Below are 25274 nucleotides of genomic sequence, written 5' to 3' on the forward strand. Positions count from 1 at the left end.
ACATGTTATTAGTGTTTTGAATTTAATAACATATAAATATAAAATTTCGAATGAAATATTAACCAATCAGTATATATATATATATATATATATATATATATATATATATATATATATATATATATATACATAGTATTTTGATTCGTCCCAAAACGGGACAGCATCATAGTGTTTCCGTGTGTGTGTTTTTGTCCCAAACGGGGACAGCAACATAATGGTTTGTAGTGTGTGCTTTGTGTCCCAAAACGGGACAGCAAAATGGTATTTATTGTGCGTATTTTCTGCCCAAAAACAGGGCAGTAATAGAGTCTTTCATGACCGTATTTTAATGCCCAAAACTGGGCAGCAATATAAGGTTTTGAATGTATAGAATTATGGCCAAAACTAGACAGCAGTTAAGTGTTCTAAATGTGTGCTTTTGATGCCCCAAACAAGACAGAACCGTAGTGAAATAGGTGCAATTTCGCTCGAACAGGGCAGCAACTTTGTGTGCAGTGCCAAATCAAATAATTTTCACACAAGTTAATTTATTACATCAATACCTTAAATTAATTAAGTACTCATTGCATAAATAAGCTGAGAAATATATATATATATATATATATATATATATATGTAAATATGTAAATAAATAAATAAAATTCTAACACCCGAGTAAGACGTAATTAATTTGAAAGACAAACATAGTAGTAGGAAGAAAATGGTTAACGTTGTTGATATGAAATTTATGCAGGGCGTCTTTCTCATTTATTTCTAGAGACTTCGGATTTGTCTCTTAAAAACTTCCTCACACCGTCGGTTGGAAAAGGCAGGTGATAGCTAAACTTTGCTCGTATGGTTTTCAAGTTATACAACAAGAATGGTGAAGTATCTAATTCTTTATGTTTTCTAAACTAGTCTATGATAAATGAAATTTTGTCTATTGTATTCTAATGGAATCTGATTTCTAATAAAGATTTATCAGTTTAATTGTATTTGTCAAATACATGAAGCAGTTTGGAAATATAAGAAATATCCAAAGAGGAAATGGGAAAGGGTGATGGGAAACCTTGAGTTATCCCCGTAATAAAAGTTATACAACTTGGGAGAACCGCGCAACTCCCAGTTGATGTCGGAATCCTACGGAGACCAAGAGTCCCTAGGCGGTATGATCTATCGTAATAAGTCCCCACGGAATCGACCGTGTTGGCAAGGGCAACAAGCAAGTGGGAGCTGGAGTGCCCTGGGTTTAAATGAAATTGTTATGATAAGAATGTGGTAAATTTATAATTGTTCTAAATATTCTCTTTCAGTTATTAGTACATCTGATCATCATAAATGACTTTTCTATTCAGTTGCTGAAGATTTTGGTAAATTATTATTTTGAAAAATTCATATTGTCTTATCTATAATATGGATCTTGAAATGTTGTTTTAAATTGAATTCTCCTACTGGTTCAGTTTCTATCATCCTGCTGACTCTATTTTCTCCCAGGGCTAGAGAATTCTAATGAGGGTGCGTTTGCGCACGAGGACGTCTAGGAGCATAGGATGGTGGGAGCAAATAATTAAGGAAGACGATACCCTTCGTCAACCCCTTTGATTTTATTTTAGATTGACTAGTTCGAGACTTTACTTCATTGAATAAATTGGTTTTAAATTCAAGTTATTGTAAGGAGATATTTTGAAATGGAATAAGAATGGCAGTTGTTTAAGTTTCATAGATGGTCTGTTTTAAAAAAATATATATATATTGTGAGTATTTTGACTGATGTTTGCTTGTAGCGATTCGGTCACGGGAATCGGGTCGTTACACAAACTAATGTGCGTGACGCACTCAGGTCGAGCTAGGAGTGTAGGGAGCAGCGTGCCCTTGATGGGTTTCCAGGGCAACGCCTTGTAAGAAAAATTCAATTTTTTATTTACTTTATGAGGGTATTTTGGTAAATGTAGTCACATTAATATATATGAGCCACATATTAGGGTTACAGGTGATTGACTTTTGGGGCATATTCTTTTTTCTTTCTTTTTAATTGGTCATTTGGGGTGTATTCTTCACTGAGAGAGAGTGTTTTGTGACCCTAATTGATATAATGAAAACTCTTCTCTCCCGTGGACGTGGGCACACTGTTGAGCCACGTAAATATTATGCTTCTTGTTTGTGTTTTGTGCTTCTTGCATCTCATATTGACGCTTGTTGCACATCCTGATTGATCCTATTTTTGAGAGATTAGAGATATCTTTGTTTTTCAACCCGGAGATCAACACATGCTTGGAGTAATTGCATATCCACTTTTATGAACACTCTGAGACAATACCTCAAGGATGGAATCCAGTCATAGTTCAATCAGGATCCCCAGAGGCAGACACAGATCTCAGCACAGATAGTGATTAAAATAGGTTACTTATGATGGATAGAAAATTGCTTATTTCATAGTAGAGAAGAATCCAAAAAAGTTCTAAAGGTATACAACAATTTTTTATAGTATATACCATAATATGTGTGCATGAGACCAGTTTCTATGAAAAGTCTGAAAGTGAATTGGCATGGTAAAACTAGTGTTTCGTATCACATGTTCATCCAATATCTGAAAAATGCTGACAGGCAGTAAGCACAAAGTTGAAGTATCACAAGTCCAGTTAAAACCACATCACAGAAACTGGACAAACAAATTTATTTCCATTTTTTGGGCAAAGGAAGAATGCTCACTCTGATAGACAATTGTCCAACATTAAACTGAGCGTCTTTCCAAAGCCTGGAACTAGGCCAGATTCGACAGCCTCTTCCAGCCGAAGCCAAACCTGTAATGTTTGCAAAGAATTTTCTGGTTGCATTAAAAGTTTCACATTGTGAAGCAAATGTGACACAGTATATTATTAAAATCAAATACCTCATTAGCTGTTAATTGAGAAAACTTTTCACTGGCGATTTCTTCACAACGTACAGTGGCAACCATAACCTACAAATAGAGTGATGTAAAGTCAATACCAAGAAAAAGGTCAACACCAAGAAAAAAAGTCAACACCAAGAGATTATTTCCATCATGACCTTGTGGGCAGGAAGATCAAGGTCCTTGTTCTCCTTGATAATTTTCCAGATTTGTTGTGCACTAAAAGAAAATCCTGAAGCCGGGACAACACCTCGCCGATCTCCAGCAAGTCCACCAGGAGTGATAGAATGGAAAAATTGTTGCCTTAGACTTGCGACCTTTATTAGTGATTAAGATAAAGTCAAAACTGATAATCCCATCTCAAAATAAGTAACTTTTCCAACAAGTGATAAATTGTATCTGGTAAATTACCTGCTCTTTAAATTGCTCTTCCTTCTCTTCATAACTTGAAAGAGCCACAACTTGAACCTGGACATAGATATAATAACAAATCCGTGATACTGCGAGTACATAAGCAACTATGGGTAATGAAAGCAAAAGAAAGCTTATATTGGTTTAGGTCAAGCAATCTTACATTAAAAAATTCACTGAGTGGGGTCGCCTTGTGAGCTTGTGGTTTGGGAACAGAGTCCCATATCTGCATGCAAAATGTCGGGTAAGGCCACATCATTAGGAACACAATGACATGAAAATTGATAGAAAGAACAAAAGCATTGGATCAATACCTTCTGAATATCTTCCCTCAGAACAGGTTCCAAATTTTCCAAAGGGGTCTGAATATAAACATAAAAAAAGAATAGACAATGTAAAAAGCAACTCCACAAAAAAAATTGCCCATAGAAATAAACAAGCTTTATCCAGCCAACCCTCCCAATATTAAATAGAAGCTGGCATATGCACCTTAGTTTTGTCACGTATGACAAATAGCAAAGTTGTTTTACGAGGACTAAACAACCGCATCATGACCTGTTATAACAAATTCATAACAAAAGTTGAATAATTGACATATTTCAAATTTAATGATTTATTGGATGCATATGAATCTAAAAATACCTGGAAAACTGTCTTTAGAAGAGGCTTGTTTGCAGCCTGTTCACGGCCAATATCATGACACCACCTAAAACAATGAAAAGAAATACACTTACATATTTATATCTCCTTCCGATGAAAGACCGACTTTATTAAAGAAATACCCTTACATATTTATAAGCACTATATCTGAAACCGCAAGAGCAAAAAGTGCACTCTGCTTCTCAAATGCAGTGTCATCCTGAAAATAAAATAAACAATACATTATGGGAAGAAGAAGGCATGTAAATTTTATTCAACTTTCAGTTCAATACTGCAACCGGAATCCCAATTAAAAGCCGAGAATAACTCAACATAAGTTGATCATAAGGCACTGTGAATAATAAATTCTAAAAATAAATTCTTAACAAACACAGACATCAAATATAACCCTGATTGTTTCAGTAAAGTAATGATGTTTGTTTAAGAATAAGAATTAAGAAAAAGGTAGTGAAAGTACAAAACAAGTATTATTGGAGCAGCAAAAGACTCATTAAGCCCCAGACAATTCATTAACCACGCTAATGAGGTAGAATTATAATTGTTCGAAACTTGACTCCTGCTCAAAACAAATTTATGCAAGAGAAATATTGGGATCAAATTTCCCACTTTTAAGAAGCAATTTTAATTAATTTGTGGGACATTTAGACTTCTGGATCGTTAATTACATTCTTTAATAAAAGGAAACATGTCTAATTATTCATCGATGTTCCTGCAATTTAAATGACTCAGAAAAAGGGAAAATTAAACGTATGTCTGTTCTGTATATTCTCAAGACGTCCTAGAATATTTGGAGGCTCTTCTTGAGAAAATTTGGACTATCCACATAGGACTTTTTGAATTGTAGACATTTTTTGACCATTTCTAAGTCTCCTCCTGGAATAGAGTCTCTTTTGAGTCAGAACTTTGATAGCTTAATTGTTTTTAAGATTCCTCCCAGAAGAGGGACTCTTTGAGTTGTAAACATCTTTCATATTTTGAATATTTCTAAAAATCCTCTCAGAAGAGGGACTCTTTGAGTCATAAATATCTTTCATAGTTTGACTTTCTAAGAGTCCAACTCGAGTCCTCGCAAGAGAGGGACTCTTTGAGTTGTAAATTTTTTTTATATTTTGACTCTTTCTAAGAGTCCTCCTGAAAGTGAAAGTCTTTAGGTCATAGAGAATTTTGAATTTTGATAGTATTAGGAGTCCTCCTGAAAGAAGGACTCTTAAGTCTTAAGATCTTCTGGATTTTGACTCTTTCTATGAATCCTCTCGAAGAGGAGTCTTTGAGTCGTAAAAATTTGATAACTTAAAACTTTTTAAGAGTGCTCCCGAAAGGGGGACTCTCTTCATAGGGCTTTTTCCCGAATGAAGGCTCTTCACTAATTTATTCCCATACCTTAAGATCCCCATATGTGACAATATAGAGATAAATTGGAATCGTGCATAGTTATTGATACCACTATGTTTCATCCAGAGTGGAAGAAATGTTTCATACCAGCGGCAATATCAGTACAAATAGGGGTAACGAAACATTCTAGTTAGAAATTCATTCTGAACACCCCACCCCCCCCCCCCCCCCCCCCCCTTTCAAAAAAAAAAAAAAAAAAACAATTATTTTTACCCTATTTTTTAACTTCTTTATAGCTATTTGAAGTGTATTTTGTGTCTTTTTATCCCCCCCCCCCCCCGCTTTAAAATGGGCGAAAACCGTTTCAAAAAAAAAATGAGGACTATAAAAACCATCATACCCCCTATTTTCTTCATTTCTTAAACACTTGTATCTTCCTCAAATCCTTCTATTACCACTATTTCAGGTTTGTTTGCATTTCTTCGACTTCCAAAGGATTCTACACCAAAGAGAGGCTCGGAAGAGTGTTTTCCTTACAAAAAATGGTATATTTGAAAGAATAACTTGACATTGAAGGGACAGAGTGGAAAGAGGAAGAATTTTGGAGGGTTGAAACCCTTTTTTGCACCATGAACGACCGCTGGAGCCCATCCAAGCATAAAAAGTGCTTTGGCAAGTCTTGATATGATTCTAACCACGCTTTCAATATTGTCAATTCTCCACATTGGCAAAAATGTTTAAAATATGAAAGATGGACCTCAGCCAAGTAGTTATGCACCTCTTGCATGTTTTTCTTCAACATTGTCAACTCCATATTGGCAACATTGTGATTAAATAAATTTCCCAAATTCGATTATAAGCTTGATTTTCATGCATCTTTTAGACACATTCTGCATGATATAGTCACTTTTCACTAAAGCATACATCAAGAAGTGGTTTTCACTATATGGCAATATTAGCAAAGGGTATAGGGTTTTGTTGGATATGTAGTATGCCAAATTTCTATGAGGTCAACAACACCCGAATTAGAGCATTAGATCTCAATAAATTCCATAATATAATTAATTGGGTAGTTATCACCAGCAATACATGAAAATAATGGCTAAAATTAAATGACCGAGTAATATCATGCATTCCTTTATTGAGGTAAGTTCATGAAAAATGATCAGGTCAAATGGTATAAAAATTTGGAGAAATACCTCTCCTCGTTCTCTTCCATCAGTTCCCTCCAAATCCATCACAAGTGTACAAGGGTCAATTTCAACACAGTTTGCCATCCAAATGCCTTTAGTAGTTTGAGACCTGAACAATAAGTGGATGCATTCTTCATTTTCTAACGTTCAAAAAGTTGAAATAAAGCATCACTTAACAAAGTTGAGGTTGAAAAAAGTAAGGAAAAAAAATGTTCAAACTTACCTCCCCTTAAAAGCATCCATCTCCCTAAAATTGGTACGAAAAAGATGATTCAAAAGAGTACTCTTCCCTACCCAAAAAAATTGTAACGGATGTTATGAAACTCTTTTTGAATAAGCTCATCTGAAATGATGTAGTAAATAATCTGTAGAGAATTTGGTATGTGAAAAAAGAAAAGCATAATAAAAAGAAAACATTCACTGCTTTGGTGTGCCAAAAATAATTTTGGCATTTATAATTTTTTTTTTTTGAGACGGTAAAAAGAGAATATATTAAGAGGCGAACCGAGCTGGTTCAAAACACATTACAGAAAAAGAGAGAAAAAGAAAATACAATATCAAGGAGGGAGATAATCAAACTGCTCCAAGCTAGGCCTAAATACACCACCCCTTGCGAGGGAGTCAGCTTCTGAATTAGCTGATCTCCTCACATGCCTAAAGGATATAGACGAGGCAAGAACTAAATCATCAAGTTCCTCAAAGAAAGATAAAAAATGCCACCGAGGAGAAGCCGCACCCAGAAGCCAGAGAATAACATTAGAGGAGTCCTCTTCCACTATCACCTTATCAAACACAGAATGATCCAAAAACTTGATCCCACAATGAACTGCTCTCACTTCCGCTTCATTAGAGTCCGCCACTCCAATGGGGCCCGAGAAAGCCCAGAGAACATCCCCCTTGGAATCTCTGCATAGACCCCCAATCCCTGCATAACCAGGATTGCCTAGAGAGGAACCATTGAAATTAAGCTTTAACATTCCCTCAAGAGGAGGGAGCCAGGGTTGAATAATTTTGACTTTGCTAATCCCCTTCTTGCAAATAGTCTGCCAACCTTCCCAAAGATCATACGCTGAGACGAAATGAAACAGAGGAAGGCTTTTAGCCCAATAAATAACCGCTGAGATGGTCTTGATATATATCCAGTAAGACGATTTTGCCACACCGTCAAATACTCGGGAATTTCTTTCCTTCCATATGAACCACCATGAAGCCACCATACACATCTTCCATAGCGGCTTACCCTTTCTTTTCCAAGGACACCATTCCCAACTTTTAATAAAATCTAATATGGTGTTAGGGAGAGCCCAAGATACCCCAAAGCGAGATAGAATAAGACCCCATAAATCTCGAGCAAACTTACAGTGAATGAATAGATGATCAATGGATTCGCCCGCCGAAAAACATAAAGGACAATGGTTGACCAAAATATCCCTCTCTTCCGCAAAAAATCTATTGTCTGGATACGACCACAACAAACTGCCCACGCAAAAAAAGAAACCCTCGGCGGGCAAGAAAAATTCCAGATTGAAGCAAAAGGAGACTCAACCTCGCTACACACCAAATGATGATAGAAGGATTTAACTGAGAAAAAACCGGATGAACACCAAAACCATACACGGGAATCAACCCCTCTCATCTTAATATAACACCCTTCAATCAAGGCCATCAACTCAAGGACTGAAGTCAGCTCTCTATCAAAAAAGTTTCTTCTGAACAGCGGCTTCCAAACCACTACCGAGTTCACCCTCTCAAAGCAATCCGCCACCCATCCCACCTTTTGAGAAGACACCAAATACAGATCAGGGAATAATGCCCTAAGAGGAACAACCGAACACCACGGATCTGACCAGAAGCGGATTCTATCCCCAACATAAACCTTAAAGCGAATACCTTTGGAGAATAGAACCTCAACCTTCAAAATATCCCGCCAAACAGTTAGACCCTTGAACTTAAAATTATCCGCAGTACACCAATTCCCCTCCCTCAACCCATACTTGCACCCCAATACTTTTACCCATAAGGCAGAAGGTTCTGACCCAAACCGCCACAGCCACTTTCCCAACAACACCGTGTTAAAGCCTTTTATTCTCTGAATTCCTAACCCTCCATTTTTCAGAGGGAGGCACACAAAACTCCATTTAACCAAGGGAATTCCACCAGAGGAATGAGAGCCACCCCACAAAAACCTCCTTTGGATCTGTTCAATTCTAATAATAACACTCACAGGACATTTGAACAAAGAGAGAAAATAAATCGGAATGTTTTATAAAACTGCTTTGATGAGAACTAACCCCCCTCCTTTAGATATCAAATTACGTTTCCAGGAGTCAAGACTAGGGGTGTAAACGAGCTGAGCTGAGCCGAGCCGAGCTTGGCCAGGCTCGGCTCGGGTCGTTAAGCTCAAAAACTCGGCTCGGGCTTGAACCAGGCTCGAGCTCGGCCAGGCTCGCGAGCCTTACCGAGCTCGGGTTATATTAAGGTCACACCCCTCATCTTCCCTGAACAGCCCTATCTAGCGTAATTTGACTACTTTTTTTACACTATGGGGGTGGTCCAAGTAACAAATGGGTTCCAAAAATGAAGTGACATATTTTGCCTCCCCCTTTCACTCCCTGGACAACCCTTTTAGTGTATATATTAATATATAATATATATATTTAAATATATTAAATTCTTAACGAGCCGAGCCTGGCCTAAATCGGGCTCGGCTCGGCTCGGGCTCGGCTCGGCTGGTTAAGGATTCGAGCGAGCTTCCGAGCCCGAGCCAAAATTGACACCCTTAATCAAGACGCCTCTCCACTCTATGAATGATTGGATTCCAAAATAGTTTATTCGGTCTTCCCACCCCCAAAGGAAGGCCAAGATAAGAAGCAGGCAAAGAATTCAAAGAGCACCCCAGAATCCTTGCAAAAACAGAAGCTTCAGAAGAAGGAACATTTAAAACATATAATCCTGACTTCGATAAATTAGATCTTTGGCTCGAGACCATCTCATAACACCTTAAGACAGCTTTAAGATTCAATATCTGATAAAGCACTGGGGCACAGAATAGCAACGTATCATCTACGAATTGAAGGAGCGAAACCTCCACTTTATTACTTCCAATTAAGAACCCTTCAAAAAGACTCAACTCGCTACCTTTTCTCAAAAGCCGGCTAAGAGACTCCGCAACGATCACGAAGAGAAAGGGGGATAGAGGATCCCCTTGTCTCAATCCCCTAGATGATTTGAAAAAACCTTTGGAAGAGCCATTAAAGAGAACTGAGAAATAAGCAGAAGATACACAAGATCTGATCCAACCTCTCCACCGAGAACCAAAACCCATTTTGCCTAGACTATAGTCCAGAGAGTCCCACTCAACCCGATCATAAGCCTTTTCCATATCAAGTTTACACAAGACCCCTCCTTGACCGCTTCGCCTGTAGGCATCAATAGCTTCGTTTGCAATGAGAGAACAATCCAGAATTTGTCTTTTATTAACAAAAGCGCTTTGACTATCTGATATTATTGAAGGAAGAACTAATTTGAGGCGATCCGCCAAAACTTTTGCCAACACTTTATATAAACAACCGACTAAGCTTATCGGACGAAATTCCGACACCTTTGAAGCCCCCTCTATCTTTGGTATTAGGGTAATGAAGGTTGCCCCAGTACCTCTGTCTAGAGCAAGCCCTTCAAAAAATTCTTGGAAAAATCTCATCAGGTCTGATTTAACAACTTCCCAACAAGCTTGGAAAAAAGCCAGACAGAATCCATCCGGACCATGAGCTTTGTCTTTGGCCAAAGAGAATAAACCTTTCTTGACTTCCTCCTCAGTAAAAGGGACTTCCAAGTTTGCGGCTTCCCCCAAACTTAAACTGTCAAACTCCACCTCTTGAGGTATAGGGCGAAGGATACCGTCAGAAGAATACAGAGCCTTGAAAAAGCTAAGAATTTCTGCTGTAATCACCTCCTTGTTTGTAACTCTCTCCCTTGTCAAAACCAGAGATTCAATTCTGTTCCTTCTCCTATGAGCACTCGCCATAGCATGGAAGTAAGCAGTATTTTTATCTCCCTCGACAATCCACTTTAACTCTAGATTTTTTACGCCAAGATATTTCTTCCTGAAGCAGCAAGCTATTATGTTCTTGGCTGACCCTTCCCAATTCCTCCCAAACCTCTTTCGAAGCCAAACCACACTCCCCTAGAGCATTTAATTCTAACATACGATTCTCCAGCCATCGCTTCCGCCCATGATCTAGCAACTTTCTCTCCTTGACCCAAGCTTTCAATTTTGCCTTAACATATCTCAGTTTGTTACCAATAACTATGTCAGCTGGGCCTACTGAATGACAAGAAGACCACCACCCCCCTAATCTCTCCTCCATCTGGAAAGATTCCAACCAAGCAATCTCAAATCTAAAAGGAGATGGACCCCACGATTCCATTCTAGGATCTAATAGAATGGGACAGTGATCAGACACCAAATGAGGAAGCGCTTTCTGAAAAACCTCTGGAACAAGTTCCAACCACTTCCCAGAAATCAAGAATCTATCCAACCTGCTTCTACTCTGCCCTCTGACCCAAGAGAAAGATGCACCACCCAAGGGAAGATCAACTAATTCATTGTCTGCTATAAAATCAGAGAAAACCTTCATGTTATTAGTGACTCTATTACACCCTAACCTCTCCCCTACTTCCTTGATTTCATTGAAATCACCCCCAATACACCAGGGATGAGAACAACACTCTCTAACCTTAACCAATTCCTCCCAAAAATGGCCTTTTGCAGTTGATGAAAACGGACCATAGACTCCAGAGAAGAGCCATTCAGACTTATTCACCACCTTTTGAAGAGAAACTGATAAGGAGAAATCTCCAGACCACACCTCCTTACGAGACCAACTAACATTATCCCAGGCTAACAGCAAACCTTCGGATGCCCCTTTAGAAGCTAAGAAAACAAAATCCCACTCTTTTTTAAAACCCATACTTCTGATATCCAGGCTACTAATGGAGGCCAATTTTGTTTCCTGAATGCAAACGACCTCTGGCCTCCAAACTTTTAGCAATTCTTTAACCTGTAATCTTTTCTCCTGGGACCCCAGACCATTTACATTCCAAGATAGAATCTTCATAATATCACTTAAATAGAAGACAACTTCCCCAATCTAGCACCTGAAGATCTTCCTTTCTTCTTCGAGGGAAAGCTCTTCCCACTAGATCTCGAATCATAATTAATATTCGATTTTAATCTAAGTAATTCCCTATCCATTCTTCTCGAAGTAGAATCAACATACCCATTAGAGCAAGAATTCCTACCAACATCTCGTTGTTCCCCTACCTGAATTTCAGCTCTATACACTTCCTCAGGACCCGCAAAAGCCAACCCCAATTTCTTACTTATGCACAAGGTATGATCAACCATGAACTCATCCAGATCCTTTCGAAGGTTCAACACGGGAACCATCCCAAAATTTCCACCAAGATGAGAGGACGCCATCAACAGAGAGGAAGATTTCACCTGACTGTAGAAACGAGAATGGAAATTATGATTGACTCCCCCAGCATAGATCATGACTAAGAATCGAAAAGGATACTCCCTATGAGAACTAAAAATACGATTCACCAACCCACACATACCACTAAGGTCAATCAAAAGATTCTTAGGGCCACAGAGCCAGGGAAAACAGAATCCTTTCTTAGTAATCAAAGAACAGAATCGATCCACACCATCTTGCTCAAACAACACTTCACGCGAAGCCCATCGCACCAAAGTAACACCGAAGGACGCAATAGCAAGCTCTGAATCCCCCTCCTCTACCCGATCGTCTTCGAAAACCAGGCGAGCACTTATCCCACTCGCAAGGACCTTATCGTGAAAACTTTCTTGAGACTCAGAAAATAAAGCTTTGGGCGAATGACAACCAAGGCCCAAATCATCTTCCGGAAAAGCCCAACGCGAAGGCCCAGAGGAAACGTCTGGAGGAGACAAAAATATCTGAGATTTTTCAGGCCCACTCACTTGATCGCCAAAAATTAAAGAGGGCTCTTTTATCAAAGCATCAGATGAGGAGACATTGGGAAAGACCAATTTATGGCTTCTTCGCGGGGAGAGAGCACAAATGATGTCTTCAAAACTATTAATAAAAGAAGAAGCGGGCCCCACTCTAGAAGAGGTAGGACAGTCAAAGCCACACAAACTTTGCCACCTGTAGCCTTCTGGAGACCCCGATTTTTGAAATTCAAAAAATTCACCATTTGTTCCTGTGCTAACTTGCACACTAAGCGGCGTAGGATAGAACTGGTGGCTAAAGTGCACCGATTCCACCGTCCCTGCCACCCCAACAGAGACTCCATGCTCGGTCTCCAAGGTCTGAACTTCTGCAATGACAGAAATGTCATTCAAAACATTAAAAAGAGCAATTACTGTTATTAAAGGAGCTTCATCTTCTTCTTCTTCATAAATCTCTTCATTTCCAAATATTGCTGAATCCCCACCCACTTCAATCTTCTCGAAACTGGAATCCCCATGAATATCAACTCCCACAAAGGAATTAGCACCGACTTCTTCAATCGATTCTTTTGAAGCAAGAACCTATCGGATGGTCCCATCAAGAGATACTTGAATCGAAATCTCCTCTCCTGGAACTCCAGACGAGATAACAAGAATACGCCTTTTTTCGTAGCCATTTCCAGCGAAGCATGAAGGGTCCACTTCCACAATCTTACCGATTTTTTCCCCAATCCGCCTGAAGTTATCCTCACACCAAGCTTCCGGCGGAACTCCTTCAATACTCCACCAAAAAGGGTTGGCTTCTTTTGGAAATTTGTCACCCCACACCCTAAGGTCAACAAAAGGAGAGTTCACTGCATTTTTCCAGCACAATATTATCTGAGATCTATTTATCCCTCTTGGAATGGAGATCTGAACTTCCAGTTCTGCAATTTTGTAAACCACCACCCCCTCCTTCATATTACTCTTCCGAGATAACCAAGACTCCAAAGCCGCCAAATTCCCAGACCAACCCTCGCAAAGATTTCCCCGTAAGCCCATATCAGCGTTGCTGATCGATTTAAGAGGAACCACCTCAATATTAAAAGCCATACCTTCTGAAGTGGAGGGGTAGATCTTCCCCACACTCGGAACAAGTAATGGCTTTTCCAGAACATCGAACATGGGCATCTCTTTCAACTTGCCTTCTGGTTGAGAGGAGAAATTAAAATCCAAACTTGACCAGAACTTATTACATTTCCAGCATTTCACTCGTTTTCTGAAGTTTCTAAAGCCGCATTTACAGCACCTCCAGTCCCCCAGTAGCCCAATCTTTCTTCTCCTGAGGACACTTTCAAATCGTCTAACATTTTTGTTTTTAACATTAGACCACCCAGAATCTGCACCATAATTCAGAACTCCCTCCCGAAAGCCATCTTCAGTGCCCAGAGGAACCAAATTAGCTCCTGATGATACTGATTTTCCGATACCATACCCAACAACAGACTCTGCTTCCAGTCTCCACATTTCCAACAGACCACACAAGAAGCCTCCCAATCAATAACAAAGAGATGTGCAGACCCCTAATTGGGGTAAACCCCCCAGATTCCAACTCCGATACCCACGACGACACAGAGACGGAAAATGAAACCGAGGCAGAAACAGAGACAGAAACAGCAGAGGAGAATGAAGAACCCAATGTATACGAGGTAGAAAACTCAACTTCAGAGACCTAAGAAACCGATTCAGAGATAGAGGAAATCCTGGCTGAAGCGGGAGAGGCCTCAATAAACAGATACCAGGCTACCAACATCACGATTGGAAATCGCAGGAGAAGAGACCTCTCACCACTTCCTCCCAACTCAGAAGCTTACCAGCCATCAATCAATCGCCATCCAATTTTGGCATTTATAATAGTGTGGTTAGTACTCCGAAGTCAAAACATAAAGTAGTATGTTATTACTAGTGCTCATTTGTATTTAGTAAATTTTATATAAGATCCAGAAGAACTTTTTAAGATTTAACATCCAAGCCACACTAATGTTTGAGATCACAGAAGCTAAACCCATACCTTAGAGACAAGGATTTGATATTGTTACAGGAATTCGTAAAACATTAAAAAGTGCAAAGAACTTCAATTGTAACCATGAAAAGCCATTGCAAAACAAAGTAATATACAAAATTGCAAACCTAAGAAGTATGAAGCTAGTATCAAGGGGAAACAGATGCGAGATGCAAACATCTTGACAATTAGAGAAATAGAGAACATTTTATGAAGAAGCCCTTAGAAAAAACACACATGGAGTTTACAATGACCAAGGTGCCTTGTACACAAACAAGGAAGAAATACATTCCTTATCCTAAGAAAGCTAAGAAATTAAATAGATTTTTGTCAGTGTCAAATATGAGGCATAAGAATCAAAGAGAATATAGGTGCAAGAAAACCTTAATTTACAAAGCCGAGTGCCATTTGACATCCGTATGACCAATTTATCTATACATTTGCACTATGTGCAGACATACCATGAGGGAAATTTACCCCTTATTGAGTCTAATAGGCAACTAAAATGGCAGAAGTAAAAAAGATACAAAATTGATATTCAAAAGAAATGCATATCAGTATATGCTTGCTTGCTTCATGATCAACTACAAAAAGGATAAGAACACGTGATTATCGTCAAGATAGGCCGCTAATGTCTAGCTGTTATACGTAGATATGATCATCGACATGCATTTGATATAACAGCTACAACTCTGGATGAAGCGCCAACATTAACCCATCCTTTTGCACTAAGAATCATTGAAATCATCCCCTACTAATTTCAAAAATATGGACCTTATTAACAAGATATACAGAACAATACACAAGTAGTCTTTTTAAGAATTCTGTTAAAACTATCTACAAGAGAAACCTGGCCAATACTGCTGAAAAGGAGAAAGGAAATTGCTATGGCATTCTCCTTGCTCAAGAACATTCTCGGGATTAAGTTCTAGCACCACATGAAGAAATTTCAAAATACCCAAGAAAGAATAAAGTTAAAAAACTAGCCACATACCACTACTTTGAGGACCCATGATGGAGACCACGGCATAGGAAAGTCCACATCCAGCCAGTTTCACAGCCTTCATAAAACTTTCAAGGCCAGAGACATTAAATACACCATCTCCATCAATGAGGTGGGTAGAACAGCATTCATCAACCATTTCTGGAAAGAGAACAAAAAAAAATTGAACATAATTCATGAATGTCAAAGATTATGTAACACTTCTAAAATAGGCCACAAAACCTAGAGTGGGTTGAGCAACAAAATTCCACTGGAGGTACAAGTTTTCAAATCTGATATTCTTTTTTAGTTTCAAGAAATACTTCTACAAGATGTTCAACTAGGAAGATCAAAAGAAGGCATTGCAACCAATGATTCAATTTGACATCAAAATTTTTATTTGGGATAATTCAAAAGGCTATAAAGGTATGCTATGAGCTCAATGAAATCATCTAAAAACACGAAAAATAAAACAAAAAATAAAGAAATGGGATGAGAGATAAACGGGTGGTGTGCAGTTTATTATAACAGCAAAACAGATTGTAGATTAACACCTTTACTTTCTGAAACCTCCTTAGAGATCTTATGTCAATCTACAAGAAGCTGACTGCTTAAATCATGGACTGGTCCAACCAATTGGACTCAATTTCCTTTAGGATGGGGCACAATATTGAAGATAACTTCAGTTTTTAGGTTGGACAGTGTTTTCAAAATCTAAAGCAAAGAAATGCTGTCCATAATGCAACCAAGTGACTTTACTCTCACTTATCAGTGCAACATTCACTTAGAAGTAAATGATTTTAAATTTGCGGATGAAGGGGTTTGGGTGGGATGGGGGTGGAGGGATTGTGTGGATTGCTAGCAGGGAAGTGTTCTGGGAACGATCCATTTTAAATCAGAGAATGGTGAGATCATTGGCTCTTGAAGGGATTTTATTTTATGTGTATTAGAACTTAGAGTAGACTCTCGGCATTGTTCAAGGTGGAGGTCATCAGATGGCTGTCTTAATTTGCAAATATTATAATAAATTTTCAAATTTCACGCCGATGCCCATTATAGGTGCAACATATTAGAAAGAACCAGCCACTAATAAGTCAGGCTCTTCCACAGCAAGGTTCTTCATCAAAAGGCTACTTAAAATCTGGATCTTACAGAAACATCAGTTTACCATTGTTTTCTACACTATTCATACAAAAGAGGAGAATATCTCAGAGGTATTGATTATATAACTCAAGAAACAAAGTAACACCAGAATAAGAGTTGAAGCTGTGTCGCTGCCTGTCACGTTGACCTCTATGCTGAAAATATGTGAATCCAGAACACTGCTTCTTAAAAGAATGATATTGCTTCTTAAAAAAATGGATAGTGGCCCAAAGGTGCGGATTATATGGTTGAGTTTTTTCACTCAAAAGACAATGTAATACCAAAATGGAAGTTAATGTTGTTCACAACTTGTAACGCTATATAGCTCATCGCAATTTGAACTTTACTCGACCCTCAAAAGTGTCAGAGTGCATTTAGACTTCAAATTCATGAGCTTATTACCAAGTAACTAGACTTTAAATTCACAAGCTTATTAACAAGTGTCATAATGCATTTAGACTTCAAATTCAAGATCTTATAACCAATGAGTGGTTGACAGAGCTCAGGCACCCATCCCCACTACATAATCACTATATTTCTAAGCAGCAGGCAAGTAGGCATGCAAGACCCCCTTTTAATGAAAATAAAAATGTTGCATCCATAAGAATTGGTCCTAGGAATGAGTCTATATACAGCCAAAACCTATGTGGTACTCTAATTCAAGAAACTCTTACCACCCCCACCCAAAAAAAAAAATAGAAATCCAAAAACCCACCAATACTGTAAGAACAATCAAACCCAGATCAAATATCATCCAAAACAGATAACATTCCAACCCAATCACCACAAACAAGTAACCTTTGAATAAATATTCCCAAAACCCAGATCACAAAATCAGCTAAAAAATGTCTCACTCTAACCCATCACCAAAAAAGCACTTAACCTTTGATCAACAACATAACAAGAGCAAATTCATAACCCAAAAAGAAGAAAAACCAAACAAACAAATCAAGAAAAGAGAACTCGGTATACCCATCGAAGAATTCTGATCTAAAGTAGACTCAATTGAACGCTGAGATTATCTTCTGAAATATTAAGCTGGAGGAGATTCAGAACTATAAGAAAGAAAAGGGGGGATCTAAGTTCGGCATGAGTTTACCTACTTTTTAAAGGAGAGCCACTCTGTAGAAAGAATAAAAAAAAGGAGAGCTGCTCAGAGAAATTCGTATTTTCTCCGTATATTTTTGGCTGGATAGTATTTGTTCTGTATAATCTACGGTGAGCTTAGATATATGTTTCGACTGGACGACTCTTATTGGACCTGCTGACCTCCCACATGTCTTTCTCTCCAAAATCCTTTTCTTTTGTGGAAGATGATTTTTTCGCCCCCACTGTAGGATTATGCGCCCCACTGTTAAGGTGAATTGTGGGGGCGCATAATCCTAAGGGGGGCCTTTTTTCTGTTTTTCTTTTATTCTAAGATCTTTATAGTGATTTTTTAGGATTTCATTTTCTTAATAATTGTAAAGTAAGTAGAAGGTAAAGCATTGAAAACATGACAGCCGCCACCGTGGCAACTCATCAGCCGCCGAAAGTAGAAAGGCCACCACAAGAAGAGAAAATGGACGGTGATCCGTGGGACCACTGAATTAATTAGTTTTCGTTTGTTTTTTTGGATTTGATGATTGCTTTAGTAGGACGCGACCTCATTATAATACATTTGGTTGATCCAAACCGTTCATCTGAGAGGCCTCAATTTGGGCCGTGGCCCATCTAATGTATGGTTTGGATCATCCCATGGTGCGGGCCATACCATACTTTTAATAAAGTGAGGAGTGCCCTCATCAAAAAACTATTTCTGAGGGATAAATCTGAGTGAGTTTATAGTGTTTTTTTCACCGTTTTTCAAAGATTGTCGATTTTCCATGCTCTCTCTCTCTCTCTCTCTCTCTCTCTCTCTCTCCCTCTCCCACCTTCGATCTATTTCAACTGGCCCTACAAAGATTCCATGGAATAAATTTTTCATGGTTGTCAAACATGCCCTTGGCAAAAAAAAAAACAAAACAAATAAATTTCCTTTTTGTTCCTGCCACTCTGCACCATATTCTGTCTTAATAGAAGAATTGTGGAAGAGAAATACAGAGTAAGTGAGACAAAATTACCAACCATGTGTGATCTATGGCACTCAAATCAACCTACACAATCAACGATGAAGCTAAAGTATCATCAGTAGCAGAAACAGACTGACAAGATCCTCTTCGAGAAATATAGATGGTAGAACCCCACAAGGATGTCCAAGCTGGTAAAGATGGAAGAGAATCAAGATGATCTTACACTTGGCTGTGCAGGTGGAGAATAAGTACCAGCATTACAATTATTGAAAGAAGATACACATATCAAATCTCCCCCCTCAAATAAGTTTTTATCTTTGTTAAGTAATACAACAAAGAACTAAGTATCTAAGGGTCATATAGATATCAAAACTGCCCCCAACTACGTTTTTTCTTTCCTAAGTAATGCAATAAAGAACCAAATATTTAAGGGTCAGGCAATCCAACTGCATACTGGGAGCAATTTCTGTGTAAATTGCAAACTAGAATGGGTTTCTAGATTGCATTCACACATAAATTGCACCTATAATGGGCCTGAATTGCACTAACTAATCTGACCATAAAAGTTGGATCTTGTAACAAAACTCTTCAGCGCCATTAGAGACGAGCTTTGTTATGGCTGATTACAATGTGCTGAAATATGTGTGCCTCTTAAGCGCCAAATATCCTCTGCAACAAACCCAAATCAACGCTTTTCTTCAGTGCTAACAATATCTGGATCTGTATGCAGACACCCTTGGGATCTGGGATTTCCTTGAATTTTGTATTCATCCTGTTGTCAATATCACCTTCATGTGAGTTCTCATTAGTCAAAACAGAGAAGACCATCATCAAATTCGCCCCCTCTCAGGATACATTCACCCCCAGTAAAAACAACCTTCTTTTACAAAGGTTGAAACTATCTCTACCCTAGAAGCCAGTTATCAAGCACCAGTATCTGTGTTGAATGTAAATGTTGATGCAGCAGTAAAAAGTCTTTCTTCAACTTCACTTTTTTTCTTGTCCTTTTTGTGTTGATGGACCTTGTTTGAAGCACTATCAGCTTTGGAAACAATCTTTGAAACTGTAAACCCTGTTTCTTCAAATACAGGTGCTTTATAAGGGATCAAAGAATTACGCAGTGTAATGTCCACCCCGTCATACGACCAAACTCCTAAAACTGTCTCTCCCTTCAGTCCTATGGCAAACCAACCAAGACCAGCAACAGCCACATCCATAGAGCTCACATCCCAACGGTTCCCACAGACATTAAATTCCCTCCTCACCCATTCCCCAAGCTCTGCAACTCGTTTCTCACCAATAGGTGGCTGCAATGATGATTAAACTATCACATTATATATATATATACTAGTAAACAACCCCGTGCGATGCACGGCCCAACAAAGAACTGTACGGACCACGTCATAGGTTGATCCAAACCGTCCATGTGATGGAACACAACATAAATAGGTTGTCCCCAAAAATCATTTCCGTAGGCTGATCCTACCCCTCCAATCTATAGAGGTTTCCATAATTCCTCTTAAATCGGATGGTTAAGATCACCCTATAGATTTTTTATTAAAAAACCATAAAGGAGGGGCGTAAGATTGAAATTATGTGGCTTTAATGGGTGCCTTTGTTAAAAAGCATAGAGGGGGTAGGATTGAAAATATGTGGGTTGAATGGGTGCATTTGTTAAAAAAAGTTAAAAAAAGTGATGTGTAATTCTCATAGAATTTTCAAAAAATTCTCTTCTTTTCTCTTCTGCTATATAGTATATAGATATTCTGATGATTGTGATGCAAATTAATGGTTATAGATGTTAACAGAGCATCAAAAGATGAAAGAAAAAGAATAAAGATGTTGGAGAGCAATGTAATATGAATTGCAGTAGGTTCAGTATAGTAAATAGGTACCTGCAACTGACGACCAAAATGGGCTTCCAGCATCATGGATGCATTTTCCGTTTTACCCATATGGAGTGGAAGATAAGGAGATGCCCAGACTGTGAGATAAATAGAGTCTACTGATGATTTCTCAACATCCAGCCTAACTAGTCCAGCGATATGAACTGAATAACCCGCCTGCCATTACCGCATAACACATACATGAGCCCAACCACAATATATTACGTCAAAAGACCTCCGTTCTGTCCTGCCACATACTATTCTCTGATGCAAAATTGAGAGAGAGAGAGAGAGAGAGAGAGAGAGATGCATTCACATTCTTTGCATACCTCATCTTTAAAAAAAAAAAAAACATTCTTTGCATACCTGTAAAGACCTAATTATATACCATTACAACCCAATGAACAAAAGTAATCCAGTCCTTCCCTAAATAACCAGGATAAGTAGGAAGTTAACACATTCACAAGAAATAATGCAATCAAATTCTCAGGAAGGAAGAAGGTTCAGGAACATAGAACATAACTACAGGACCATGGTGGTTTCTCACCCCGAACCAGAAACATTTTGAAAACCCCATGGCAGGCCTAGTAAATCTATATGTAAAAAATCCTTCCTAGAACACTGGGAGAGTTCGACTGGAATGTCGTGACATAGTCCTTCACGTTAAAGCCTCCTACTTCACTAAATTACTTGACGTATAGGGAACTGTAAAGCAATTCCGTAGCTTTACAATGTATCTAAAATTTGGATCACAACAATATTCCTTTACGCTCTACAACATTTAGAATGACCAGCCACTTGTCAAATGCCATCTGGCATCATTTATTGGGATCACATTCAGTGATGGCATAGATCTATGGTGTAAGCCACTGTAACCAATGCCCCGGTGACCTGTCAGCAAATGAGGAGTAGAGAAACTGTAATATTTGCATCCCTCCTTGGCAATTACAAGTTTACAACATGCTATAGGTCATGGAGTGACTGGCATGTTGTGTGGCGACAAACCATGTAGGATAGCTTCACTAAGGAATTCTTTTCAGTAGTTTGTTTGTTGAGTTAATGGCCCAATTGGCATCAACGTACGAGAGATGGTGAAGCATAAAGCAATTTCTACAATTGGTTGGTTCTATAAGATATCCACCAAAGGTGACACGAGAGCATCCACCATGTTCAATATGATTTTAAACATGCACAGTATATGTCAATTTTGACCGACATGTGTCATTTTCGTGGGGGCTGAATTCTGAAATTTGATTTCTAGGAGTGAACCCACATAACTAAAAAACCCATATATCTAGGAAATATTATAGTAATTCCATTACTCTGATGATTAAGTTAAAAAATAGGGAAAAATACACTTAGACCCCCTGTGGTTTCAATTTGTATAAGGTAGGCCCCCTCTTTTGAAACACTATCAATGCTAATGAAGACCCCATACACCCCTCCAAACCCCATACCCGAATCCAAACACCACCAAAAACACAGTGGGCCCGTATTGTTTGGATGATCCAAAGCGTTCATTTTATGGGCCCTGACATAGATAGGGTGTGCCCAAAAAATCAGCTCCATAGGATCATCCTCACCCTTCAATCTGTGGATGAACCGTCAACTGAGGGGGTCTAACTTACACAAATTGAAACCACAAGGGGTCTACTTGTAACTTTTTAAAATATGAAAAATATCTATATTTAGAATGAAACTCACTGTTCCAGATATGCACACACTAGATGTTTGATCATGATAAACCATTATATATGGTCGTCTTGCTTATGTGATGGTTTCTTGGTGTGTATTTGTGCTTATTCTAGCATTTCTTGAAATTTCATCTTAAATTTTTATAGTTTCCATGGACTTCTATAAACTTCCATAATTTTTATAAGATTTTCATGGGCTTCCATCAACTTCCACAAAGACCAAAGTCCATACTGAAACCGACATTTTAAACCGTGTGTTCAACCACGAGTAGAAAAGATAATGCGTCTTAGGGGTATGGACTTCTATAAACTTTCATAATTTTTACAAGATATTCATGGACTTCCAGGTCATTCAAAAAATATATATTCATGGACTTCCATAGACTTCCACAAAGACCAAAGCCCATACCGGAACCGACATTTAAAAAACAAGTGTTCATGCACAATAAGATAAGATAACAAAAAATGTGTCTTAAGGGTTCCCATTTTTTCAAGGATATTTCAGAGTTTTTACAGAAGTCTTCATCAAATAGACGCAAATTTGGGTTTTCTTTTAATTCAATTAAGTTAGACATAAAGTGTGTTTTCTTCTTCAAGTCTTTCAAAGGGGTAAAATTCATGAATTTTTTATTATATTTATTTAAGTGACGTGTTTCTCATGAATCCCCAATGCTGAATCCCCAGTTCATTAAGGATTATGGGTTTTCCTTTTCTTTGAGCATGATATTCAAATATATTGCTATGTGACGCTACAACCTACAAGACTCTTACAGTGTGACATCAGCAAGTTCTCTTGTTATTGTTTATTATTGTGTTTGATGGTTTTAAATAAGATCAAATTAGCAATTAGATCGAAGAAATTGATGAGCATTTTTATTTTTACTACTCGATTGATTTTTTTAACTTTGATTAGTTTGATATTGCTTCTAATTGGTTGAATGTGGCTTGGCTGGAATGTTTTGTCTGTATTAAAAGTTTAAAACTGATATTAGAGCAGACTTGCAGGAGAGTCTGTTAATAGCCAAATCTCAGTGGATGAACTTAGACACATCAATTTCTGAAGGAAAAAAAAAATAGCAAAGAACAACCATATGAGCAGGAATCGAACAGTGAAATATAAGGTGCATGGAACAGATCAAATTATCATGAAATCAAAAAGTCACTTCATTGAGACATATAATTTGAATATTGTGTTTCATGCTGCTTTCATCATTTACAATTTAACTCATAGAGCATTGCATCCATGCCATTGCAAGCATACAAACTTAACATTTTGAACAGACAAATCAAGCATTAAAGTATCAACGCAGGCGTCCAAATAAAACATCATATCATTTCCAATAGTTTCCAAAATGAAAAAGAACACAGAAGTTAATATCAAATTCAAAAACTAAAATAGCAAGAACCATAGGAGAGCAATTTAACCTTAATCCTGTAAGTCCTTGGTTTAACTTCCTTGCTTATATGCACCAATTTCTGCTCATCCCTCGTCAACCTAGTCGAAATCTGATAAGGATGCAAAATCCCAGGAGTATCAAACAATTTCACCTGCCCTTTTAGTACACCCTCAACCCTAATAATCCCCAACGTCGTCCCAGGCACTGGGGCTTCAGTCAAATGAATAACCTTCCCACCAACATACTTCCCCATTGAATTAATCAAAGTCGATTTCCCCGCATTCTGAGCCCCAATTGCCCACACATTCCCTCTCAACCCAGCAAGCTCCTGCACATCATCAACCAAATTCTTCAATCCCCAATCTCTAATCGCGCTCACCATATGAACACTAGTCAGCTTATTCGCCCCTCCCTCGCGGGCCCGCTGCCTGACCCAATGCTCCAATCTCGTAGGCGAGATAGACTGAGGTAACAGATCGATTTTCGTCACCACAAGGACTACTCGCGGGACGTTCCCGGGCTTCCCCTCCTTCCACGCCGCGGAATTCTCGTCGATTGTGTTTGAAACCAATTTGGCGACTTTTTTAGGGAAAGACCCATCAAAATCCGCAGCATCAACCACCATCAAAACAACCGATCGAGTCCCGGACGCTGTCACCAATTTCCGGCCGATCGTGTGGTCGAAATCGAAATCCGGGAGCAGATTTTCAACGGTGGGATCTTTCACTTTACCATAATGGCGTAGAGAATGGCAGCGAGTGCATACGATTGGTTTTTTGGTGAAATTAGGATTAGGGTTAGGGTTTGGGGAGGGATCGAGTTCTTGGAGTTCTCCTGTTTTGAGATAATTTGAGATTTCGGATTCTTCAGCAATAGGGTTTCGGTCGATTAGGGCATGGTAATTGGGGTCTTTTTGTGAGGGTTTGATGAAGAAACCTGGGATTTTGGGATCGGAATTTTGCATATAGACGCCGCAGCCGGGGCAGACGATGAGATCTGCAGAGTTTTCGTCGTGATCTCCATCGCTTCGAAAGTTGGGAGAGGGTTTGGTTTGAGCAGAGGAGGAAGAGAAGTTTTGGAGGGATTTGGGAGTAGGGTTTTGGTAGGGTTTTAGTGAGAAATCGTGGAGAGGGGAGAAGAGTGTTGCGGGTGGTGTAAATGAGTGTGTGAAGAAGAGGGGAATGATATGCTTGAGTCTTGAAGGAGATATCTTTCGAAACAGTAGCATTTTTTTCCTCCTCTCCTCCTCTTCTTCTTCTTCTTCTTCTTCTTCTTCTTATTTGCGTTTGGGAGCTGGAAGTGTCTCTTGGATGAATTGAAATGGTCCGTGTAGTTACTAATTTTGGGGGTTACAATGAAAAATGATGGGACCCACTTGCGTTTGGCCCCACACCAACCCTTCATTTTATTAATGGGCCCACGGGATACAAACTGAAATTAGAAGAAAACTTGTTAAGACAAGTTCTCAATGATATTGGAAGCAGGTCGGTTCATTTGAAGATAAATGACCAAAGACACCCAGAAAGAAATAGAACTAAGAAGAACATGCAAATGAAGCAAACATGACTAAGGTCCTTTCAAGCTCAACACTGATGCATCTCTAACACAGAATAATATAGT

At 38.7% G+C, this 25274-nt stretch overlaps 2 protein-coding genes across 2 annotated transcripts in view; both read right to left on the reverse strand.

The window, feature by feature from the left end:
• LOC143847019 (protein ROOT HAIR DEFECTIVE 3-like) overlaps positions 1-17737 on the reverse strand; it is a 28939-nt gene extending 11202 nt beyond the window's left edge. The window contains exons 1-13 of the mRNA XM_077355674.1: positions 17599-17737; positions 15496-15645; positions 6689-6755; positions 6472-6574; positions 4069-4139; positions 3923-3986; positions 3770-3835; positions 3595-3642; positions 3444-3506; positions 3281-3337; positions 3028-3186; positions 2870-2938; positions 2689-2780 (exon numbers count right to left, since the gene is read on the reverse strand). Of these exons, the coding sequence (XP_077211789.1) occupies positions 2689-2780; positions 2870-2938; positions 3028-3186; positions 3281-3337; positions 3444-3506; positions 3595-3642; positions 3770-3835; positions 3923-3986; positions 4069-4139; positions 6472-6574; positions 6689-6755; positions 15496-15645; positions 17599-17602 (1013 nt within the window). The 5' untranslated portion in view covers positions 17603-17737. The remainder of the gene's footprint in view (positions 1-2688; positions 2781-2869; positions 2939-3027; positions 3187-3280; positions 3338-3443; positions 3507-3594; positions 3643-3769; positions 3836-3922; positions 3987-4068; positions 4140-6471; positions 6575-6688; positions 6756-15495; positions 15646-17598) is intronic.
• A 1041-nt stretch (positions 17738-18778) lies between these two features.
• LOC143847023 (P-loop containing nucleoside triphosphate hydrolases superfamily protein) lies at positions 18779-25106 on the reverse strand. Its single transcript, XM_077355680.1, has 3 exons — positions 23683-25106; positions 20573-20740; positions 18779-19984 (listed from the first exon to the last, which is right to left on the reverse strand). The coding sequence occupies exons 1-3, from the start codon at positions 24880-24882 to the stop codon at positions 19601-19603; spliced, it is 1752 nt and encodes a 583-aa protein (XP_077211795.1). The 5' UTR covers positions 24883-25106; the 3' UTR covers positions 18779-19600.
• Between the last annotated feature and the right edge of the window lie 168 nt (positions 25107-25274).

Source organism: Tasmannia lanceolata, unplaced genomic scaffold (genome assembly GCF_043159265.1).
Source record: "Tasmannia lanceolata isolate RefF3 unplaced genomic scaffold, GAP_Taslan_0.1 ptg000015l, whole genome shotgun sequence".
NCBI classification, from domain to species: Eukaryota; Viridiplantae; Streptophyta; class Magnoliopsida; order Canellales; family Winteraceae; genus Tasmannia; species Tasmannia lanceolata.

Coding starts and splice junctions, on each gene's coding strand:
- LOC143847023 (XM_077355680.1), bottom strand. CDS start 24,882: ATGCTACTGTTTCGAAAGATATCTCCTTCAAGACTCAAGCATATCATT. Junction 20,741..23,682: donor CAAGGACTTACAGGATTAAG/GTTAAATTGCTC, acceptor CGGTAATGGCAG/GCGGGTTATTCAGTTCATAT. Junction 19,985..20,572: donor ATTTTGGTCGTCAGTTGCAG/GTACCTATTTAC, acceptor TCATCATTGCAG/CCACCTATTGGTGAGAAACG.